We start from the raw sequence: 23,257 nt of genomic DNA, 5'->3' as shown, positions 1-23,257 counted from the left end.
CCTCTATACTTCTTCCTTTAAGGCCCAGCTCAAATATCACTTTTTCTGTGAAACTTTCCCTGGCTCTGCTTTTCCCGTCTCTCAAATCTGTCTGGTGGCTATTACTCTCTGTTTACTTCATAGCCTTTGTACATAACTGTATAATAAAACTTTCTCTTGATTAAGGACCATTCAAAAACAGCAGAAGATAACATGTTGCTTTCTAACAAAAGATATTTTCATACTTAGTCCGTTGTCAGAACTAACCTTGGAGCCTTAGTTTTTTCCTTGTTCACTAATCTGTTTCCTGAAGTCTAAAGATTCCTTTACCTTAGTTAGTAAAACTCAGTGTTGAAAATACAGATGTCAAATTAAAAATGTCTTCTCTGAGAAAGCGACTGTTAAGAAAATGAAAAGACAAGACTGGAAGACAGCATCTGCAAAACATGTGTCTGATAAAGGACTTAAATCAAAATTATACAAATACATCTTTAAATTCAATAATAAGTAGATGACCCAATTAAAAAGTAGGTCAAATACCTGAACTGATACTTCAACAGAAAAGATATACAGATGGTAGATAAGCATATGAAAGATGCTTAACATCATAGTCATTAGGGAATTGCCAGTAAGACACCACTACACACCTGTTTGGCTAAAATCCAAAATACTGACAATACCAAATGCTGTCTAGGATGTGGAGCAATGGTTTCCCATCGTTAGTGGGAATGGAAAACGGTGCATCCACTTTTGGAAGCTGAGCATGGTCTTACCACAAAATCAGGCAGTTGCACGTTTTGATGTTTGCTTAGATGTGTTCAGAACTTAAGTTCACACAAAAAACTATACCATGTGAGTATTTATAGTAGCTTTATAGTAGCTTTGTTTATTACCAAGATTTAGTAGCAGATAAGATGTCCTTTAGTAGGTGAAAGTGTAAACAACTTATGGCACATCTTAACAATGAAGGAGTAGTTAGTGATAAAAGGAACTGAGCTATCTAGCCACTAAGAGACACAGCAGACCCTTCATGCATCTTGTAAAGTGGAAGAAGCTGATCTGAAATGGCTACAATGCTATATTTTTCCAAATATATGACATTCTGGAAAAGGCAAAACTAGAGATGGTAAAAAGATCAGTGTTTGCCAGGGGTTGAGAGGGAGGAGGATGAAGGGAAGATGAATAGGTGGTACACAAGGAAGTTTTAAAGCAGTGAAATTATTATTATAATAATATAGTGGTAGACACAAGACATTGTGTGTTTGTCAAAACTCATAGAGCTATACAACATAATCCTAATGTAAACTGGACTTTAGTTAATAAAGTATCAGTATACTGTTTTGTTAGTTGTAACAAATGTATTGCACTAATGCAAGATGTAATATTAGGACAGTGTATGGGGCAGGGTACGATTTGGGAACTCTGTACTTTCTGCTCAGTTTTTCTATAAACCTAAAAACTCTTAGAAAAAACTCAATTAAAAAATGTGTGTGTTTATTTGTTCACATGGTTAATGTGAATGGTTAATGATTGGGTTTAGCCCTTATTTACTCAGCAGAGACTGAACTGTGCTAGATTTTTATAGCCCTGTCCTTTAAAGAACTTATAGACAGCCCTTAGCCAAAGTATATAGTTATTTGAGATAGTCTATAGTTATATCAGAATGAATTGAATGCTCAGAAAGTGTTTTAAACTTTGAAAGAAGACATGATTTTGAACCCAGGCTTAACTAGCTAGATGATCTTATACAGATTGAAGTGAAGTGAAGTCGCTCAGTCATGTCCGACTTTCTGTGACCCCGCAGACTGTAGCCTACCAGGCTCCTCCATCCGTGGGATTCTCCAGGCAAGAATACTGGAGTGGGTTGCCATTTCCTTCTCCAGGAGATCTTCCCAACCCAGGGATCAAACTGGGCTCTCCGCATTGCAGGCAGAGGCTTTACCGTCTGAGCCACCAGGAAAGCTCCTTATACAGATTACTTAGCCTTTAAAAACTTATGTTACATCTACTGCGTAAGGTGGTGACTTTAAATATTTGTTTTGTTTGCTTGTTTGTTTAGTCACTGAGTTTGTTTGTTTAGTCACGACTGGCTCGTTTTGTGACCCCATGCCCATGATTTAGAAAAGGCGGAGGAACCAGGTATCAAATTGCTAACATCTGTTGGATCATAGAAAAAGCAAGAGAGTTCCAGAAAAACATCTACTTTTGCTTTATTGACTATGCCAAAGCCTTTGACTGTGTGGATCACAATAAACTGTGGGAAAATTCTTAAAGAGATGGGAATATCAGACCACCTTACCTGCCTCCTGAGAAATCTCTATGCAGGTCAAGAAGCAACAATTAGAACCGACATGGAACAACAGAGTGGTCCCAAATTGGGAAAGGAGTACATCAAGGCTGTATTTGTCATTCTGCTTATTTAACTTATATGCAGAGTACACCTTGCAAAATGCTGGGCTGGATGAAGCACAAGCTGGAATCAAGATTGCTGGGAGAAATATCAATAACCTCAGATACGCAGATGACACCACCCTCATGGCAGAAAGCAAAGAAGAACTAAAGAACCTTTTGACGAAAGTGAAAGAGGAGAGTGAAAAAGTTGGCTTAAAGCTCAACATTCAGAAAACTAAGATCATGGCATCTGGTCCCATCATTTCATGGCAAATAGATGGGGAAACAATGGAAACAGTGACAGACTTTATTTTTTTGGGCTCCAAAATCCCTGCAGATGGTGACTGCATCCATGAAATTAAAAGATGTTTACTCCTTGGAAGGAAAGTTATGACCAAACTAGATAGCATATTAAAAAGCAGAGACATTACTTTGCCAACAAAGGTCCATCTAGTCAAGGCTATGGTTTTTCCAGTAGTCATTTGTAGATGTGAGAGTTAGGCTATAAAGAAGGCTGAGCACTGAAGATTAATGCTTTTGAACTGTGGTGTTGGAAAGATTCTTGAGAGTCCCTTGGACTGCACGGAGATCCAGCCAGTCAATCCTAAAGGGAATCAATCCTGAATATTCACTGAAAGGTCTGATGCTGAAGCTGAAACTCTAATACTTTGGCCACCTGATGCAGAAAACAGACTCATTTAAAGACCCTGATGCTGGGAAAGATTGAAGGCAGGAGGAGAAGGGGACGACAGAGGATGAGATGGTTGGATGACATTGCCAACTTGATGGCCATGAGCTTGAGCAAGCTCCAGGAGTTGGTGATGGACAGGAAAGCCTGGCATGCTGCAGTCCACGGGATCACAAAGAGTCAGACACGACTGAGCGACTGAACTGAACTGAACTGTACTGTAGCCCACCAGGCTCCTCTGTCCATGGGATTTTCCAGACAGGAATACTAGAGTGGGTTGCCATTTCCTTCTCCAGGAAAGGATCGAACCTGCATCTCCTGTAATGGCAGGTGGATCCTTTACCACTGAGCAACCAGGGAAGCTTGATTTTAAATATTAGTTGAGTGCGAATATTAAGTACTCAGCTGTTAACTTTAATGGTTAATTGTGTTTTCCATCCAACAGGAGAAATGAGGAAGAATGACTTTCATTGGCCTTAAATTTCAGTCACATTGTATCTGTCTCTTCTGGATTGCCCCCCTCTATTTTAAGATAACTAAGGATGCTTTTCATACTGTTCATGGAATTCTTACAACAAGACTACTGGAATGGTTTGCTATTCCCTCCTCCAGTTGGAAGGAAAACTAACCAACCTAGAGAGCATATTAAAAAGCAGAGACATCACTTTGCTGACCAAAGTCCATATAGCCAAAGCTATGGTTTTTTGAGTAGTCATGTAAGATATGAGAGTTGGACCATAAAGAAGGCTGAACAGCAAAGAATTGATGCTTTTAAATTGTGGTGTTGAAGAAGACTCTTAAGAGTCCCTTGTACTGCAAGGGAGATGAAAACAGTCAATCCTGAAGAATTGAATATTCATTGGAAGGACTGATGCTGAAACTCCAATACTTTGGCCACCTGATGCGAAGAGCCAACTCATTCGAGAAGACCGTGATGCCAGGAAAGATTGAAGGCAAAAGGATAAAGGGGGTGGCAGAGGATGAGATGGCTAGACAGTATCACTGACCCAGTGGACATGAATCTGAGCAAACTCTGGGAGCTAGTGAAGGATAGCGGAACCTGGCATGCTTCAGTCCATGGGGTCCAAAGAGTCAGTCATGAGTTAATGACTGAACAACAAAAGCAAAGGGTCCAGCTCATAAAATTATTTGCTTGTTGATTTGAAACATTCCAGTTTCTGCTTGAAGAAGGAACTGCTTTTATAGTTGTCTTTGCGATCAAGTGGACAGTTTGGTTTCGTTGACTAATATAATACTTTTGTTATTATTTAAAAACAACAGCACCTACCTTGTTTTTCCCCCTCAATAAGACCCTTCAGTCAGAAGCTTACAAATAGATATCAGCTAATCCAAGCCTTGAAATCTAACTTTAATTTTTAAAATAAAAAAAAAAACACATAATTTTGATGATGTCTAGTGACTCTTTAACATTCTAAATAAGGCACAGTTAGTATATTTTGCTCTAAAAATGTGTCATCATTTATGTCTTCCGATTGGTAAGGTTTTAAATATTATAAAATAAATCCCCTAAGTTTATTTTTTGACAGCAAGTAATATAAATCTGTATTAGAAGATGACTGTAACACTCAGTGAAAAGTGTTGTTTTTCTTATTAATGGCTTCTAGCAATGTGAAAAAAATTCCCAAAATGTGGGGGGAAGAAAAAAATATTCATAAAAGTATAGCTATCATTTTGTGGTTAAACAGTCTACTGAAAAATGGAAAAATGCAGTAAAAACTATTGAAGTAAGAGAGAGAAGCTAAGTCAGTGCTTTTTAGTCAGTAGGATTTTCTGTTGATTAAACTTGTATATAAATTGCTTTGAGAATAAATGGAAGAACTCTATAGGAGTCAGCAAAACTGTCTGGAGTGGAATGGTTGACGTGAACTTGAAAATGATCAGATAACTGACATTTAGCATTTAATATCAGGTAGATTTGGCCTTTTGCCTCCTAAAAGTAAGATAACCTTTAACTGGACAAACTTCCAAGTTATATTGGCAACAGCATTGTATAAACTGGACATTTAACATGTCCTCTCCGTTTAAGTCCAACAGGATTTATGCACATACTTTCTCTTGTTACATTGTTGTAATAGCAACATTCACTGGAGAGCTAAGCATAATTCAAGCAGATAATTTTCTACCTCTTATTTATAGTAAAGGAAACACTGAGTTTTATAAGCACAGTAAATTAACTTAAAATGATATATCCTAGTTATTATTTAGACCACAACTCTTCAAGAAAACATCTTTTTAAATGTGTTTTTATGATTGCATTTTAAGTACAGTGGTAGTAATAGTGCTTTTACTCTGAATAATGTAAAAGAAAGACATTGGAGGGTCTTTCTTAAAGTACAAGAATAACTTCATGGAAAACTTCTTTGAGAGTAGTTATCTCCTAAATACTAAAGAAGAGTTCACTATATAAAGTGTAAATGTAAGCTTCAAAGAACAAGTTGGTTGCTTTGAAGTAAAAATTTACCCCACCAACCCTACTCCACATTTTCCTTATTATTTTTTATATCATAGTTTTTTTTTCACCTAAATTTTGCTAAAACCTGAAATACCCCTTTCCTTTCTCAGTTGGTCAAATTCGCATTTGCCCTTTTCAGATCCAGTTCCAGAGTACTTAAGTTCACATAGGTTTTCCTGACATCTCTCACTGTAGCAGAAATAGTGACTTCTCTTTTCTTATAGTTCTGCTAAACCTAGGATCATTTGTATTATAATCCAGCAGCCCTTTCTGCAGTTAAGTAGCCTGCCTGTGTATTCATTCCTGGGGAAGATACCACCATCTGTCCATTTGTATAAAGCCAAAATGGAGAAAGTCATCTTTATTGTCTCCTTCCTTCTTATCTCTTCCTCTTGTGTGTTCATTTGCTCAGTTCAGTTCAGTCGCTCAGTCGTGTCCGACTCTTTGCGACCCCATGAACCGCAGCACACCAGGCTTCCCTGTCCATCACCAACTCCCGGAGTCCACCCAAACTCATGTCCCTTGAATCGGTGATGCCACCCAACCATCTCATCCTCTGTCATCCCCTTGTCCTCCTGCCTTCAATCTTTCCCAGCATCAGGGTCTTTTCAAATGAGTCAGCTCTTCGCATCAGGTGGCCAAAGTATTGAAGTTCCAGCTTCAACATCAGTCCTTCCAATGAACACTCAGGACAAATCTCGTTTAAGATGGACTGGTTGGATTTCCTTGCAGTTCAAAGGACTCTCAAGAGTCTTCTCCAACACCACAGTTCAAAAGCATCAATTCTTCGGCACTCAGCTTTCTTTATAGTCCAACTCTCACATCCATACATGACCACTGGAAAAACCATAGCCTTGACCAGATGGACCTTTGTTGGCAAAGTAATGTCTCTGCTTTTTAATAATGCTATCCAGGTTGGTCGTAACTTTCCTTCCAAGGAGTAAGCGTCTTTTAATTTCATGGCTGCAGTCACCATCTGTGGTGATTTTAGAGCCCCCCAAAATAAAGTCAGCCACTGTTTCCACTGTTTCCTCATCTGTTTGCCATGAAATGATGGGACTGGATGCCATGATCTTAGTTTTCTCAGTGTTGAGCTTAAGCCAACTTTTTCACTCTCCTCTTTCACTTTCATCAAGAGGCTCTTTAGTTCCTCTTCACTTTCTTCCATAAGGGTGGTGTCGTCTGCGTATCTGAGTTTATTGATATTTCTTCTGGCCATCTTGATTCCAGCTTCTGCTTCCTCCAGCCCAGCGTTTCTCATGATGTACTCTGCATATAAGTTAAATAAGCAGGGTGACAATATACAGCCTTGATGTACTCGTTTTCCTATTTGGAACCAGTCTGTTGGTCCATGTCCAGTTCTAACTGTTGCTTCCTGACCTGCATACACGTTTCTCAAGAGGCAGATCAGGTGGTCTGGTATTCCCATCTCTTTCAGAATTTTCCACAGTTTATTGTGATCCACACAATCAAAGGCTTTGACATAGTCAACAAAGCAGAAATAGATTTTTTCTGGAATTCTCTCGCTTTTTCGATTATCCAGCTGATGTTGGCAGTTTGATCTCTGGTTCCTCTGCCTTTTCTAAATCCAGCTTGAACACCTGGAAGTTCATGGTTCACGTATTGCTGAAGCCTGGCTTGGAGAATTTTGAGCATTACTTTACTAGCGTGTGAGATGAGTGCAATTGTGCAGCAGTTTGAGCATTCTTTGGCATTGCCTTTCTTTGGGACTGGAATGAAAACTGCCCTTTTTCAGTCCTGTGGCCACTGCTGACTTTCCCAAATTTGCTGGCATATTGAGTGCAGCAGTTTCACAGCATCTTCTTTCAGGATTTGAAATAGCTCAACTGGAATTCCATCACCTCCACTAGCTTTGTTTGTAGTGATGCTTCCTAAGGCCCACTTGACTTCACATTCCAGGATGTCTGGCTCTAGGTGAGTGATCACACCATCATGATTATCTGGGTCGTGAAGATCTTTTTTGTACAGTTCTTCTGTGTATTCTTGCCCCTTCTTCTTAATGTCTTCTGCTTCTGTTAGGTCCATACCATTTCTGTCCTTTATTGAGCCCATCTTTGCATGAAATGTTCCTTTGGTAGCTCTGATTTTCTTGAAGAGATCTCTAGTCTTTCCCATTCTGCTGTTTTCCTCTATATCTTTGCATTGATCGTTGAGGAAGGCTTTCTTATCTCTCCTTGCTATTCTATGGAGCTCTGCATTCAGTTGGGTATATCTTTCCTTTTCTCCTTTGCTTTTTTCTTCTCTTCTTTTCACAGCTATTTGTAAGGCCTCCTCAGACAGCCATTTTGCTTCTTTCATTTCTTTCTGATTCGCTCAGTCATGTCCAATTCTTTGTAACCCTATATGGACTGTAGCCTGCCAGGCTCCTCTGTCCATGGAATTTTCCCGACACAATACTAGAGCTGGTTGCCATTTCCTCCTCTAGGGGATCTTCCCACCCCAGGGATCAAACTCTCATTGGCAGGCAGATTCTTTACTTCTGAGCCACCAAGGAAGCAGACCATTACCAACTATTATCATGTCAGTTTTCCCTGCTAAATATCTTTATCAGTCTCGTTCGATCTCCAGTGTCTCCACCACATTTTGAACTCTCATCATCTCTGCCAGAGGTGCATAGGGCAAGTGTATGTGGGAAGGGGTGTAGGGCTTCCTTGCCTTCCCTGGATATGCCACTCTCCCACCATCTGTGCATTTTCATCAACCTGAAAACTCTTAACCCCATACTATTGGGATGTTTATGGAGGCTTCATCATGTGAGTATGATCAGTTATTAACTCCTTTCTGGCCCCTTTCTCCTCTCTAGAGATTAAGAAATGGGGCTGGGAAATTCCAGGAATATGGCTTGGTCTTTCTGGTGACCAGCCCTCATCCAGGAGCCTCCCATGAGTCAGTCGATAGAACAAAAGACATTGCTATCACCCAGGAAAATCACTGCGACTTAGGAACTCTGTGTCATGAACTGGGGGTCAAAGGCTAAATGTTAGAACAAAATTCTTGTAGCAACTCTATCTACAAGAGTTTTATGAGCTCTGTGCCAGGGACAAAGACCAACACGTATTTTCTTTTATTTCACAAGGTATATATACAGCTATTTTTATTTGTTTTTTTTCCACTGGGCAAAATGCATTTAAGATTTATCTAGGACTTCCCTGGCAGTCTAGTGGTCAAGACTCTACAGTTCCACTGTGGGGGATACAGGTTCAATCCCTGGCTAAGATCCTGCCTGCTATGCAGCATGGCCAAAAATTTTCTAAATTAAAGACTTCAACGTTGAGGTTAGAAAACAACAAAACTCTGTAAAGCAATTATCCTTCAATAAAAAATAAATTAATTTAAAAAAGAGAAAAAGACCTACTCAAGTTGTACCGGTTTCTTTATTAGTTTTTATGACTGCATGGTGCTGTGTTGTAACGATGTACCGTCGTTTGTCTGTCTGTTGAGGGGCATCTCGGCTGCTTCTACCTTCATGAATACAGCTGCTTGAAACATTCATGTGCAGGGTTTTGTGTGAACATAAATTTTCTCATCAGTTGGTGACTACCTCAGAGTGCTATTGCTGAGTCGTATGGGAAGTGTTTAATTTTATAGGAAGTTTCCAAGTTGTTTTCTGGAGTGGTTGTACCAGTTTACATTTCCACCAGTAGAGGCATGTCCTATGGCTCTGCATTCTCATTAACATTTAACATTGTAGTATATTTTTAGATTTGAGCTATTCTAATAGGTATGTAGTGGTACCTCATTGTTTTAATCTGCATTTTCATAATGAAAAGTGATGTTCAGTATTTTTCATAAGCTTATTTACTGTCGTTACATCATCTTAATGAAGTGTGTGTTCAGATCTTTTGCTCTTCTAAAAAACTAGGTTGGTTTTTTCCCTTACTGTTGAGTTTTAAGGGCTCTGTACATATTTTGGATGCAATCCTTTATCAGATATGTGATTTTCATGTATTTTTCCTAGTGTCTTTCCCAAAGGAAAGTTTAATTGTGATAAAGTCCAATTTTTTAATTTTTTCAATCGTGTGTTAACTTTTGATATTACATGCAGAAACTCTTTGCCAGAGGTAAAAGAGATTTGTGTTCTCCAGGACTTCCCTAGTGGCTCGGATGGTAAAAGCATCTACCTACAATGCAGGAGACCCAGGTTCAATCCCTGGGTTGGGAAGATCCTCTGGAGAAGGAAATGGCAACCCACTCCAGTACTCTTGCCTGGAAAATCCCATGGACAGAGGAGTGTGGTAGGCTACAGTCCATGGAGTCGCAAAGAGTCAGACACGACTTCACTTTCACTTTCACATGTTTTGTACATGTGCTTTACATTTAGGTTTAAGAACTATTTTGAGTTAATTTTTTTGTAAGTTATGAAATATGTGTTTATGTTTATTTTTTGGCATTTGATTACCCAGTTGTTCCAATCATTTATTCATATAGACTATCCTTTCTTCATTTAATTGCCTTTGTGAAAAATCAGTTTACTATATTTGTATGGATCTATTTCTGGGCTCTTTCCTATTCCATTGAGCTATGTGTCCTTTCTTTTGCCAATACCACACTGTAACATTATAGTATAGTGTTGTAATTAGCTTTGAACTGATAATGTGAGTCCTCGGACTTTGTTCTTATTTTTCAGAATTGTTTGGCTATTTCTGGTACCTTTACCTTTGCATGTACATTTTAAAATCAGTCTTTTGATATTTAGCTTTCTGGAATTTTTATTTGGATTGCCATGAATGAATAAATGAAATTCAGAATAATTGACATCTTAATAATGTGAACTCTTCTAATCAGTTAACATGGGATTTTTCATCATTGTTTTGGACTTTGCCCTCTACAGTTCTTACACGTATTTTGTTAGGTTTATTCCTGAGTGTTTCGTTTTGCCCACAATGCTATTCGATTTTTTTTTTTTTATAATGTTTTAAATACTAATTGTTCATTACCGGTACATAGGAGAAGAGTTGAGTTTTGTATGTTGTCCTGTGTCTTGCCACCTTGCTAAACTTAGTTATTAGTTCCAGGAGGGTTTTTTTGTAGATTATTTGGGGTTTTCTACATAGACAATCATGTCATCTTTGAATAAAGGTAGTTTTATTTTTTCCTGTCCATCTGTATCTCTTTTAACTTCCTTTTCTTGCCTTTTTGTACTAGGTGGGACTACACGTGAAAGTGTTAGTCACTCAGTTGTGTCCAGCTCTTTGTAACCTCTTGGACTGTAGCCCGCCAGGCTCCTCTGTCCATGGGATTCTTCAGGCAAGAATCCTGGAGTGGGTTGCCGTTCCCTTCTCCAGGAGATCTTCCCAACCCAGGGATTGACCTTGGGTCTCCTACATGGCAGGCAGTTTCTTTACTGATTGAGCCACCAGGGGCTACACACACAATGTCGTAAAGGACTGGTGAGAGAGCACATCTTTGCCTTATTCTCAGTCTTACAGGGAAAGCATCCATTTTCTACTAGAAGTATGTTAACTGTAGGCTTTTTGTATATACCTTTTATTAGGTTAAGGACGTTTCCTTCTGTTGCTAGTTTTTGAGAGTTTTTTTTTTTTTATCATGGGTGTGTGTTTCTTTCTCTTTTGTATTCTGTTCGGTTCTAAAATCAAATAGGTCATTTAATAAGTCTTTGTTGTTCAGTTGCTGAGTCATTTCTGACTCTTTGGAACTCCATGGACTGCAGCACAGCAGGCTTTCCTGTCCTTCACTATCTACTGGAGTTTGCTCAGATTCATGTCCATTGAGTTGGTGATGCTATCTAACCATCTCATCCTCTGCTGCCCCTAATATATCGTTAGAACTTATATAATTACATTTTTTCTTATATAATTAAATTACACTTAAACACAATCTTTATTTTTGATAAAAGGAAGAGTCTTAAAATATGTAAATACATGTTTAATATGTAACATGAGATTAATACCTCATTTTGTCATGGAATGATCATAGAAAAGTATGTAAAGGCAATTTATTATGTAATTTAAAATAATGTTTTTTTTTTTTACCTTAAATTCAGTTATATGCTGTACAAAAGAATGAAAAATATTTGAAAACTTCCCTTAAGGAGAGGGTGTTAAGTTCCCTATTACTATTAAAATAATTTTAGAATAGTAAAGGCATTGTATAATTTACATCAGTTTGAAAAGTATCCAACTTATTCAGTGGACTTTAATTTTTAACAATCATTTACACAATATTGGGAATTTCATGACAAAATTGTTTACAGAATAACCTGTGTGAGAGCCATAGAGCACACTTCTGCTCAGCTTTTTGTGGTAAATGGACAAAAGGTTAAGCCATCAGTCTATTTCCCAGTGTCTATTGAACAGTGACTTTCTTTGTGTTGCTTCACTTGTTAGAGCAATATAACAAGTGTTATTGAGAGGTGAAACAAAGCAAGTCTTACATCAGACACTGATAGCTTTTTAAAAGTTGAAATGGGATGTTATTGGATGTTCCAAAGAGTATATTGATAGTACATTTTTGTGGAAACCACTGCTCCAGAGTAAACTGTATTAGAAATCAAATCAGCATTATATTTTAATGATACTAATGTAAATATAAATAAATATTGTATGTATAATGCACCAGTTTTAGATAGTAATAATATTGTGGGCTAGGGAAGAGATTGAAAAAAAAACACTTTAAAAAAAATTTGCCAGCCACAGGTTTATCTTCCTTAACCATTTACTCATGGTGGATTTTATTTTCTGTACAAAGAAACCTTTTATACATAAGATATAGCCTTAAGCATGATGTAAAATGTAGACCAGTTAAGTATATAATGCTTTCAGAAGCATGCAATGTTATTTATGACCTTTCCTATCAGGGCCATGAAGTATTTCTTGAGCGTCCATGCAGATTAGATCTTGAACAGCTGCATGGAACACACAGGAGTCATGATTCCTGTTTCTGTGAACTAACTTGAATAAAGTCTTTCATCTAAAGCTCTCGCTGTTTGTCTATTTCATGAATCCCTCATCTCATCTCTGAAGGGCTCCATTCAGTTTAATACAGTTCAGCATTGTAGTTTAGAGCTCTAGAAATTGCTTTTGTAACTCATAATGCACAAAAAAGATAACAAGTTGAAATAATTTCAAAAAAATTGTCAAGAATTATATAAAATCTACTTCAAAATGATTTTGAGGGTGAAGATTTAGAATGATAACTAGGGATTATAATTCAAACTTAACTAGTTTTGAGACTTCAAGTAGAATTTGTGTATTCTAAGTGTCCAAAAATTTTTCTGTATTGTAACAGGGCCTAATGGAATTGTGAGAAATAAGTGTGTTGAAATGTTTATTAATGAGTTCATCTGTTTTATATATCTTTACAGTGTTGCCATTCTGCCCTCTTAGTCCTCATAATCTGAGGCTACTGTCACATCCCATGTTCTGTATGAAGTGTTCTGCAGCCACTTTATCAGTGATTAAACTGAAAAAGTCACTATCATTATTTAAATTAATTTGTTAGGAAAATATCAGATAATTTTTTCCTCCTGGGTACTTGTATCACTTACCGCCACTTATAAGTCAGTAACCCATCTGTTGCCTCCCATTTTATGTTGAATGCTTCTTACTCTGTCTACATATTATAATTTCTTTGAATTCAGGGATATTAATTTACTTGAATCTTCATAAAATAATGTTCTTTTTTCATTGCTTGGATATCTACATGTGTGTTCCCTTTTGTTAATGAAGATGGTCAAATTTGACTAATTTTATTAAGGAGCTTATTTATCATATTAAAACCATCTGGTCATAATGTTAGAAATCTGGTATATGTTTTTTTCCTTCGAGTGTATGAAAATTAAGGACCCAGAGAAATTTTGGTCTAAATGTTTCTAACTCCAAATGGCAAAAACACAAAAGGAGTTTGAGTATTTTACGTTAGGAATGAAATGATGTAGGTGGCATTTATTTATGCAGTCAGGGAACATTATTGGTATCAACTGAATACTACGCTCTGCTATATATAGCCTGGAGACAGAGTGATTTAAAAAAATGACAAGATTGGTACCTGAAAGAGCTTATAGTCAGCAAATAGACAAAACATATTGAAACCAGACAGTAGCAATGAGCAATGTATAAGGATTATGAATACTGTAGGGTAGTGTGAGAGAGAGCAGCTGAGTGAAGGGTGAGCTACTTTGTATACAGTGTGACTAGAAAAGCCCTCTTAGAGGAAGATACAAAGTATAACCAAAAGGATAAGGAAGTACCTAGAGTTGTGGTCTCTGAAGATGGTTTCTCTCTGAAAGGAATCAGAATTTCTTAGAAAACTAGCTTACTGAAGATCTGGAATAGGAACTGTAAAAGAAAACAAAATTACTTAAATCTGTTGGGGTCATAACATGGGCGCCAACTTGGAGGAACTCCTGCTGACCACTGATGTAGCATTTGGAGCATTGAGAGAATAATGACTGCAATAGATGGAAACACATCCATTTTTCAAAACATGTGAGTTCATAATGTTACTTTAAAAATTCATTCTTCACTTTTGGACCAAAACTAGGCAGTCAAATATTTATCTTGCCTTTCCTCTAAGAATTGTACCTTAGTATACCCAAATAGTCCATGAGGGATAGTTCTTTAAAAAAGAATTCAAGTTAACAAATGCAGAAAGAATGATAAACTCTTCTCTTTTAATGAAATGGAACCAAACAGGCAATGAAACTTTTTACATTTTTCTTTATGTACATTTTAATATTTTGTGTTAGGAAATTTAAAAATCAGTTTAAAGGAGGAGCAGCAAGAATTCAGCCAGTAGGAGTGAGAGTGATGGGAAGATATTTCATACAAATAACACTTTGAAAAAGGTACAGAAGTGAAAAAAAATTCTGTCCAGATTCAGAGAGATTTTAATAATTGGATTCCCTAAAGTACAAGGCATGTAAGTAAGAGTGTTGTGGATATGCAGTTGTTTGTTAGTTTTCAGAATACATAGGACCTGAAAACAGTGAAACCATACTATTGCGAAGTTCAAAAGGAATTGAGATTCAAAGGATCTTCTCTATTATTCTTGTTTGGGCTCATTAAAAAAATAGTAAACAGAAACATTCAACAGTGGATTTAATTAAGCCAAATTGATTTGGCATTAGACCTTACTAGAAAGGTATCATGTATAGAGTGCACCATCGATTTTACTTGAGCAATTTGTGCTTAAAGTAGGCAGCCGATTAATGTGATTGTTCTTCATCTCAGCTATTTATTTGTTCTTTTTAAAGTTGTATGTATGGAGATGAATACCCCAAACTTAACAATTTCTGATCCATTACATTGGGCCCTGTTACAATATTAGGTGACCACATATGTTTCCTTCTAAAAAATAGTATGTTCTATACTCAGAGCGAGTAATTTAACCTCTCTTGCCAGTGACATCATCTTCATTCAAATTCTGATACCCACTGTACCTGTTATGAATAAATACTGTTTTGTCTAGGTTCATGTTTGCATGGATAACAATAATTGGGTATTTCTTTGTGAAACTAATTTTTTCCATTTAAGTGATTTGTGCCATGATATTACTTAAAAAGAAGAAGAAGAAAAAAAAAACCTTGAAGTCTTGTCTTGGAAATTACTAGTATGGAATAGCACCAGAGTTTGTGCATTAATTTTTGAAGCCAATATTTATCTGTCTGCTTCAAATTGAATGTGTTGTACTATTTTCTGGTATATGAGTTTGGCTCCTTGGATTCAGAAATGCAATAAATGCTGCAGCAGAGGAATGATGGGAAATTGAGATGTCGAACCGAGTCATCATAGCTCTGGAGGTGGACAGCTGTGTTCCCTGTGATATACCACGGGTAGTTTGTTTTTATGGCTGGTCACATAGTATGATGAAGTGAAAAGCATTTCAATTAAGTTTCAATTTTCTCATCTTTATACTTACCTTTTTCCTAAAAATGAGGACAAAAGGACTTTGAAAATAATGAAACCAGTTATAGTGTTCTGCCATTTATCATTGGTTCTTTACTTCTGAATTAAATTTACATATAGAAAGATGGGATTTGCTAAGTAGTGTGTTTTAAGGAAAAAAGCTTCCTTTATAGCACAATATTTATTTTATAATTTAATTTATATTACATTTGTATTTTTTAACAGGGTATCCAGAAGTTGGCTAGTCAGTATCTGAAGAGAGATTGGCCTGGAATAAAAGCTGATGATCGGAATGATTACAGGTAACTTAATCAGTTTTCTTGCCCATTTTCTTTAAAACTTGTTTCACACAGAGCCATGTCACATAATATAAAGACTCCAGTTTTTTAAAAAATTTCTTCCTTTCCTCTGCTGTGTTTTTAGACATGTCAAAATTATTAAACAGTGTTAATGTTCTGCAACATATATAATCTATATGCAGTAGATCATTTTCATATGTCTTAAGTCTAGATTACATTTTGTTTAATTGATGGATACTCTCATGAAGAATTTAAAGTAGATAGATGACAATGGAACACAACTTGTTTCTTCAGTGACCTATAGATGAAACATTATTATAGCAATAATGAAACAGGATAATAATGTTCTATCATGATCTTGATTCTTTACTTCTGAAACAAATTCTACATTTGAAAAGATAGAATTCTATGAGCCTAGGGAAAAAGAGTTTGTGTGTGTGTGTGTACTTTATACACACCCAGGGTGTCCAGAAATAGACTAGTCAACATCCACATACAAATTTTAAAGAAGGTAGATGACAATGAAATATAAATTGTGTTGTCACACAGACGTCTTATAGCTGATTAACAATATTGTGACAATTTCAGGTGAACAGTGAAGGAACTCAGCCATACATATACACGTGTCCATTCTCTCCCAAACCCTCCTCTCATCCAGGTTGCCACATAACATTCAGTAGAGTTTCATGTGGTATTCAGTGGGTCCTTGCTGGTTATCCATTATAAATATAGCAGTGTGTACATGTTCATCCCACACTCCCTAACTATCCCTCCCCCCAGAAACTGATTTGTTCTCTTAAGTCTGTGAGTTTCTGTTTTTAAGTAAGTTCATTTGTATCATTTCTTTTTTGATTTCACATATAACAGATATGATATTTTTCTTCTCTGTCTGACTTACTTCACTGAGTATGACAATCTCTAGGTCCATTTGTGTTGCTGCAAATGGCATTATTTCATTCTTTTTAATGACTGAGTCATATTCCATTGTATATATGTACCACATTTTCTTTATCCATTCCTCTATTGATAGATATTCAGGTTGCTTCCATGTTTTGACTAATGTAAAGAGTGCTGCAGTGAACATTGAGGTGCATGTATCCATCATTCTGACTGGTGTGAGGTGATAACTCATTGTAGTTTTGATTTGCATTTCTCTAATAATTAGCAGTGTTGAACATCTTTTCATGTGCCTTTTGGCCATCTATATGTTTACTTCGGAGAAATGTCTACTTAGATCTTTTGCCCATTGCTAGGATTGTTTGCTTTAATGCTGTTAAGCTTCATGAGTTCTTTGTAAATTTTGGAGACTAATCCCTTGTCGGTCACATCATTTGCAAATATTTTCTCCCAATTCATACATATATCTTTAAAGTATTTATAATTTTGTTTAGACTTGGATGTCTTTTTTTGCAGTTTATTTGGAAGTATTTATTAGCTTTTGTACTCAAGACTGTCCTTAATGTTGAGGGAAACTATGTCAAAGACAGGGTTTCAGAGTTTGCAGTCTGGTTGAAGTTAAGACTAATTATTACTCATGAAGCAATAGCAGAGAATCCAGGGTAATTAAGAACTCAGTATTGAAATGTGTGGTTTGGAATCTGAATATTTATCAAGTTACTGGGTCATAAGATAATTTCTTAACAGAACTAGAAAACTGAAGGATACACAGGAAACCTTAACAGTATTGCTGATGTAAGTAAAGCCAAGTGACTTAGGAAGAGGCTGCTTGCTGAACAGTGGAGAAGGACTCCAACTTATAGATAGGTTGTATTCCAAGTTTGTTTGAATTTCAGGTTGTGGGCTACCAGAGAAATAAGGATAAGGTTATGACCCCAGGCTAGCTTATACAACCTAACTTTTAAAAGTATGGTAAGCCACTGGAAAAGGGAATGGCAAACCACTTCAGTATTCCTGCCTTGTGAACCTCATGAATACTATGAAAAGGCAAAAAGATAGGACACTGAAAGATGACCTCCCTAGGTTGGTAGGTGCCCAATATGCTACTGGAGATCAGTGGAGAAATAACTCCAGAAAAACTGAAGAGATGGAGCCAAAGCAAAAACAACACCCATTTGTGGATATGACTGGTAATGGAAGTAAAGTCTGATGCTGAAAAAGCAATATTGCATAGGAACCTGGAATGTTAGGTCCATGAATCAAGGCAAATTGGAAGTGGTCAAACAGGAGATGGCAAGAGTGAATGTCGACATTTTAGGACTCAGCGAACTAAATTGGACTAGAATGGGTAAATTTAACTCAGATGACCATTATATCTACTACTGTGGGCAAGAATCCCTTAGAAGAAATAGAGTAGCCATCATAGTCAACAAAAGAGTCCAAAACGCAGTACTTAGATGCAATCTCAAAAATGACAGAATGATCTCTGTTCATTTCCAAGGCAAACCATTCGATAGCATAGTAATCCAAGTCTATGCCCCTACCAGTCATGCTGAAGAAGTTGAAGTTGAATGGTTCCATGAAGACATACAAAATCTTGTAGAACTAACACCAAAAAAGATGTCCTTTTTATTAAAGTGGACTGGAATGCAAAAGTAGGAAGTCAAGAAACACCTGGAGTAAATTTGGCCTTGGAGTACAGAATGAAGCAGGGCAAAGGCTAATAGAATTTTGCCAAGAGAATGCACTGATCATAGCAACCACCCTCTTCCAACAACTGAAGATAAGACTGTACATGTGGACATCACCAGATGGTCAATACCGAAATCAGATTGATTATATTCTTTGCAGCCAAAGATGGAGAAGCTCTATACAGTCAGCAAAAACAAGATTCCCTGGAGAAGGGAATGGCCACCCATTCCGGTATTCTCGCCTGGAGAATTCCATGGACAGAGGAGCCTGGTGGGGTCTATGGGGTTGCAAAGAGTTGGACACGCCTGAGAGACTTTCAGTTTCACTTTCACTTTACTGGGAGAAGAGGTTTGGGAGCTCTGTGTGGTCTCTCTTATAGGACACTATTCTGGAATTCCAGTTGAGCTATTTCAAATCCTGAAAGAAGATGCTGTGAAACTGCTGCACTCAATATGCCAGCAAATTTGGGAAAGTCAGCAGTGGCCACAGGACTGGAAAAGGGCAGTTGTCATTCCAATCCCAAAGAAAGGCAATGCCAAAGAATGCTCAAACTGCTGCACAGTTGCACTCATCTCACACGCTAGTAAAGTAATGCTCAAAATTCTCCAAGCCAGGCTTCAGCAATACGTGCATCGTGAACTTCCAGGTGTTCAAGCTGGATTTAGAAAAGGCAGAAGAACCAGAGATCAAATTGCCAACATCAGCTGGATCATTGAAAAAGCAAGAGAGTTCCAGAAAAACATCTATTTCTGCTTTATTGACTATACCAAAGCCTTTGACTGGGTGGATCACAATAAACTGTGGAAAATTCTGAAAGAGATGGGAATACCAGACCACCTGACCCACCTCTTGAGAAACCTATATGTACATCAGGAAGCAACAGTTAGAACTGGACATGGAACAACAGACTGGTTCCAAATAGGAAAAGGAGTATGTCAAGGCTGTATATTGTCACCCTGCTTATTTAACTTATATGCAGAGTCCATCATGAGAAACGCTGGGCTGGAAGAAGCACAAGCTGGAATCAAGATTGCCAGGAGAAATATTAATAACCTCAGATATGCAGATGACACCACCTTTATGGCAGAAAGTGAAGAGGAACTAAAGAGCTTCTTGAAAGTGAAAGAGGAGAGTAAAAAAGTTGGCTTAAGCTCAACATTCAGAAAACTAAGATCATGGCATCTGGTCCCAGCACTTCATGGGAAATAGATGGGGAAACAGTGGAAGCAGTATCAGACTTTATTTTTTTGGGCTCCAAGATCACTGCAGATGGTGATTACAGCCATGAAATTAAAAGACGCTTACTCCTTGGAAGGAAAGTTATGACCAACCTAGACAGCACATTAAAAAGCAGAGACATTACATTGCCAACAAAGGTCCATCTATCTAGTCAAGGCTATGGTTTTTCCAGTAGTTATGTATGGATGTGAAAGTTGGACTGTGAAGAAAGCTGAGCGCCAAAAAATTGATGCTTTTGAACTGTGGTGTTGGAGAAGACTCTTAAGAGTCCCTTGGACTGCAAGGAGATCCAACCAGTCCATCCTAAAGGAGATCAGTCCTGGGTGTTCATTGGAAGGACTGATGCTGAAGCTGGAACTCCAATACTTTGGCCACCTTATGCGAAGAGCTGACCCATTGGAAAAGACCCTGATGCTGGGAGGGATTGGGGGCAGAAGGAGAAGGGGATGACAAAGGATGAGATGGCTGGATGGCATCACCAACTCGATGGACATGGGTTTGGGTGGACTCTGGGAGCTGGTGATGGACAGGGAGGCCTGGTGTGCTGCGAATCCTGGGGTCGCAAAGAGTCAGACACGACTGAGTGACTGAACTGACTGACTCATTCTGCCTTCACCTCTGCAAAGCCTCACCTCCTAATACCATTATCACCTTTGAGGAATAGGATTTCCACATATGAATTCTGGGGGAACACATTCAGACCATAGCAGGTCTTTTCTATGTAAATATTCTTTGGAGTTCCCTCAGCTCTCTAGTGACTATTTTAAGTCATCTTATCTATTTTCCTGTCTTTAAATATTGCCTATAAACTAGTAATGATCTGTGTTTTTAGGAACTCTGCAGCTTGGGAACAGACCTCATTTTCTCTTAGGAATGTTAAATAGCTGCTTCTCTGCTTTCACAGTTCGATTTGCCACAGTACCACCTTTCACAATTTCATTTGCCACAGTACCACCCACCATATATATGTCTTTGTAAAACAGGCCTACTGTCACCCCTTACTTGAAAATCTTCTGTTGTTTCTCCCTTCTAATAGTATGTAATTTTTAAAAAATCATGATATCCAAAGCCACAAGGAGTCTTGACCCCAAATTACCTTTCTTTCCTCCTTTCTTACCGTTTCTCTTTCTTTCATGCTAGGTTCCCCAGCTCTTGGGAGCTTTAAGCTGCAGCTGTATTGCAGTTCTTATCACACCTCAACTGGACTGAGTATCAGTCAATCCCTGCCTTTGCTTCTGTTACCTAGGATGAGGGTAGTCTCCCTATCTACTACCGAGACCAACAATACGTGGACACTTATTTACTAAGCACCATACTTTCTCCTTATATCAGTCACTATATATGTTAATCTTAGATTATGAATTTAACATGCCAGCATTTTCTAGAGTCTTCTTGATGTGTGATGTTGTTTTCCAAGTCAAGAAAGATATGTAATTTTGTTTGTTAAACTTGTTTTTACTTAAAAAGAGTAATAATGGTTTCATGTGCAGTTTTAAGAAATAAGACAAAGAGTGCTCTTACAGTTTCCCCAGTGGTAATATCTTGCATAACTGTACTACAGCATCACAGTTAAGAAATCAATATTGATACAATCCACCAATCTAATTCAGAATTCACCAGTTTTACATGCTTTCGTTTGTGTGTATGTAGGTGTATGTATATTAAGTTCTGTGGTGTTTTATTACATATATAGATTTATGTGACCACTGATGCAGTCAAATAAATTTGTTGATTTGTTTGCTAATAAAAATTTTTCCTGATAAGGTTTGATCTGTTTTCCAGTGTCTTAGTTATATGAGAAATAGTTTACAGCATGATTTTAGGTGGTATATGGATCAGTTTTTTTTTTTTTTTTTTTAATTTTTTGCCACATCATGCAGTATGTGAGATCTTAGTTCCCCACAGGAATCAAAGCTGTGCCTCCTGCTTTGGGAGTGTGGAATCTTTTTTCCCATTAATTTTTTTCATTTTAATTGGAGGATAATTGCTTTACAATATTGTGATGGTCAACATGAATTGGCCACAGTTATATATGTATGTCCTCCCATCCTGAACCCCCCCTCCCACCTCCGTCCCCACCCTATCCCTCTGAATTGTCCCAAAGCACTGACTTTGGGTGCCTTGCTTCATGCACTGAACTTGCACTGGTCATCTCTTTTACATATGGTAATGTACCTGTTTCAGTGCTATTCTTTTAAATCATACCACCTTTGCCTTCTCCTACTGAGTCCAAAAGTCTGTTCTTTACATCTGTGTCTCCTTTGCTGCCCTCCATGTAGGATCATTGGTCCTGTCTTCTAAATTCCATATATATGCATTAATATACAGTATTTGTCTTTCTCTTTCTGATTTATTTCACTCTGTAATAATGGGAGAATGGAGTCTTAACCACTGGACCAGTGAGGAATCCTAGCTCGATATTTTTGAATTCTACTAATTACAACTTAATTATTATGGCAAGTTTTATTTTTCAATTAGAGTAGAATATGAATTTTAAGATACATATATCTTAATTTAAAAGGTGAGTCATTTTAACAAAGGAAAAAGATAAAAATGGTATAGGAGATATGAGGTACAAACTATGTAAGATATACACAAAGAACTTAGGATACCTTTATTAGAGTGAAGACACTTTTTTTTTCTTTTTTTACTTTTTATTTTATTTTTGATTGTGCTGGATCTTCACTGATGTGCATGGGCTTTTCTCATTGCAGCATGCAGGACCTACTCTTCGTTGTGGTGCTCAGGTCTCTCCTTGCAGTGGCTTCTCTTGTTGCAGAGCACAGGCTTTGGGTGCACGGCCTTCAGTAATTGCGTCTTGCAGGCTTAGTTTCTGTGCAGCATGTGGAATCTTCCCGGACCAGGGATTGAACCCATATCCCCTGCATTAGCAGTTGGATTCCTGTCCATTGCCCCACCAGGGAAGTCCAAGACTCTTTTAAAAAATTCTTTAATAGTATTGCTGGGACCAGGAGCAATATTATGTAAACAGAAGAGCAGAGGTTTGGAAGCCAGACAGATCCTGGATTTGATTCTGGTCTCCATCATTCCCTCCTCTCCTTCCTCCTGTAAATATATATTGAGTGAGTCTGCTATGTCAGACCCTGTTCTGTGTGCTGAGGATACTAGAGTGAATAAGACAAAGCTTCTGCTTTGTAAAAGTAAAAAAAAAATAAGAGTGTCTTCACTCTGATAAAGGGGTATCCTAAGTTCTTTGTGTATATCTTATACAGTTTGTGCCTTGTATCTCCTGTACCATTGTTATCTTTTTTTTTTGTTAAAATGACTACCTTTTAAATTAAAAATATATATCTTACAATTCATATTCTATTCTAATTGAAAAATAAAAGCATTCATTCTAGTGAAAGACAAGACAATAAGCATGTGAGTAATTAAACATTATGTTACTCTGTGATAAGGATAGTAAGCATAGTAAGAAGAACAGAGTACTAAGAAGTGCTGGGCACTGTAGTGGATATACTGTGTAAAGCATAGACTTTAGGAGGACAAGAGCAGAACAGAGAGAGGTCATTTAGGCTATTGTAGTAATCCAGGTATGGGATAATGGTGGCTGAAACCAGGGTAGTAGCAGTGGATAGACAGAGATAGACAGTAATCAGTTTCCTTTATATTTTAAAAGTCTAATGAACAGTATTTCTTGGTGGATCAGATGTGGAATATAAGGAGGAAAAAAGAATCAGTGATGACTCTA

The 23,257-nt window shown here is 37.4% G+C and overlaps 1 protein-coding gene across 3 annotated transcripts in view; it reads left to right on the top strand.

Annotated features, from left to right (window-relative positions):
* The window catches only part of FCHSD2 (FCH and double SH3 domains 2), a 259,190-nt gene that overhangs the window by 91,965 nt on the left and 143,968 nt on the right, over positions 1-23,257 (top strand). For all 3 annotated transcript variants that reach the window (XM_061149638.1, XM_061149628.1, XM_061149647.1), the window contains exon 4: positions 15,644-15,720. In XM_061149638.1, coding sequence (XP_061005621.1) covers positions 15,644-15,720 — 77 coding nt within the window. The remainder of the gene's footprint in view (positions 1-15,643; positions 15,721-23,257) is intronic.

Source organism: Dama dama, chromosome 1 (genome assembly GCF_033118175.1).
Source record: "Dama dama isolate Ldn47 chromosome 1, ASM3311817v1, whole genome shotgun sequence".
NCBI classification, from domain to species: domain Eukaryota; kingdom Metazoa; phylum Chordata; class Mammalia; order Artiodactyla; family Cervidae; genus Dama; species Dama dama.
Note: the sequence above shows the minus strand (reverse complement) of the source record. Positions and strands in the feature narration are given on the sequence as shown.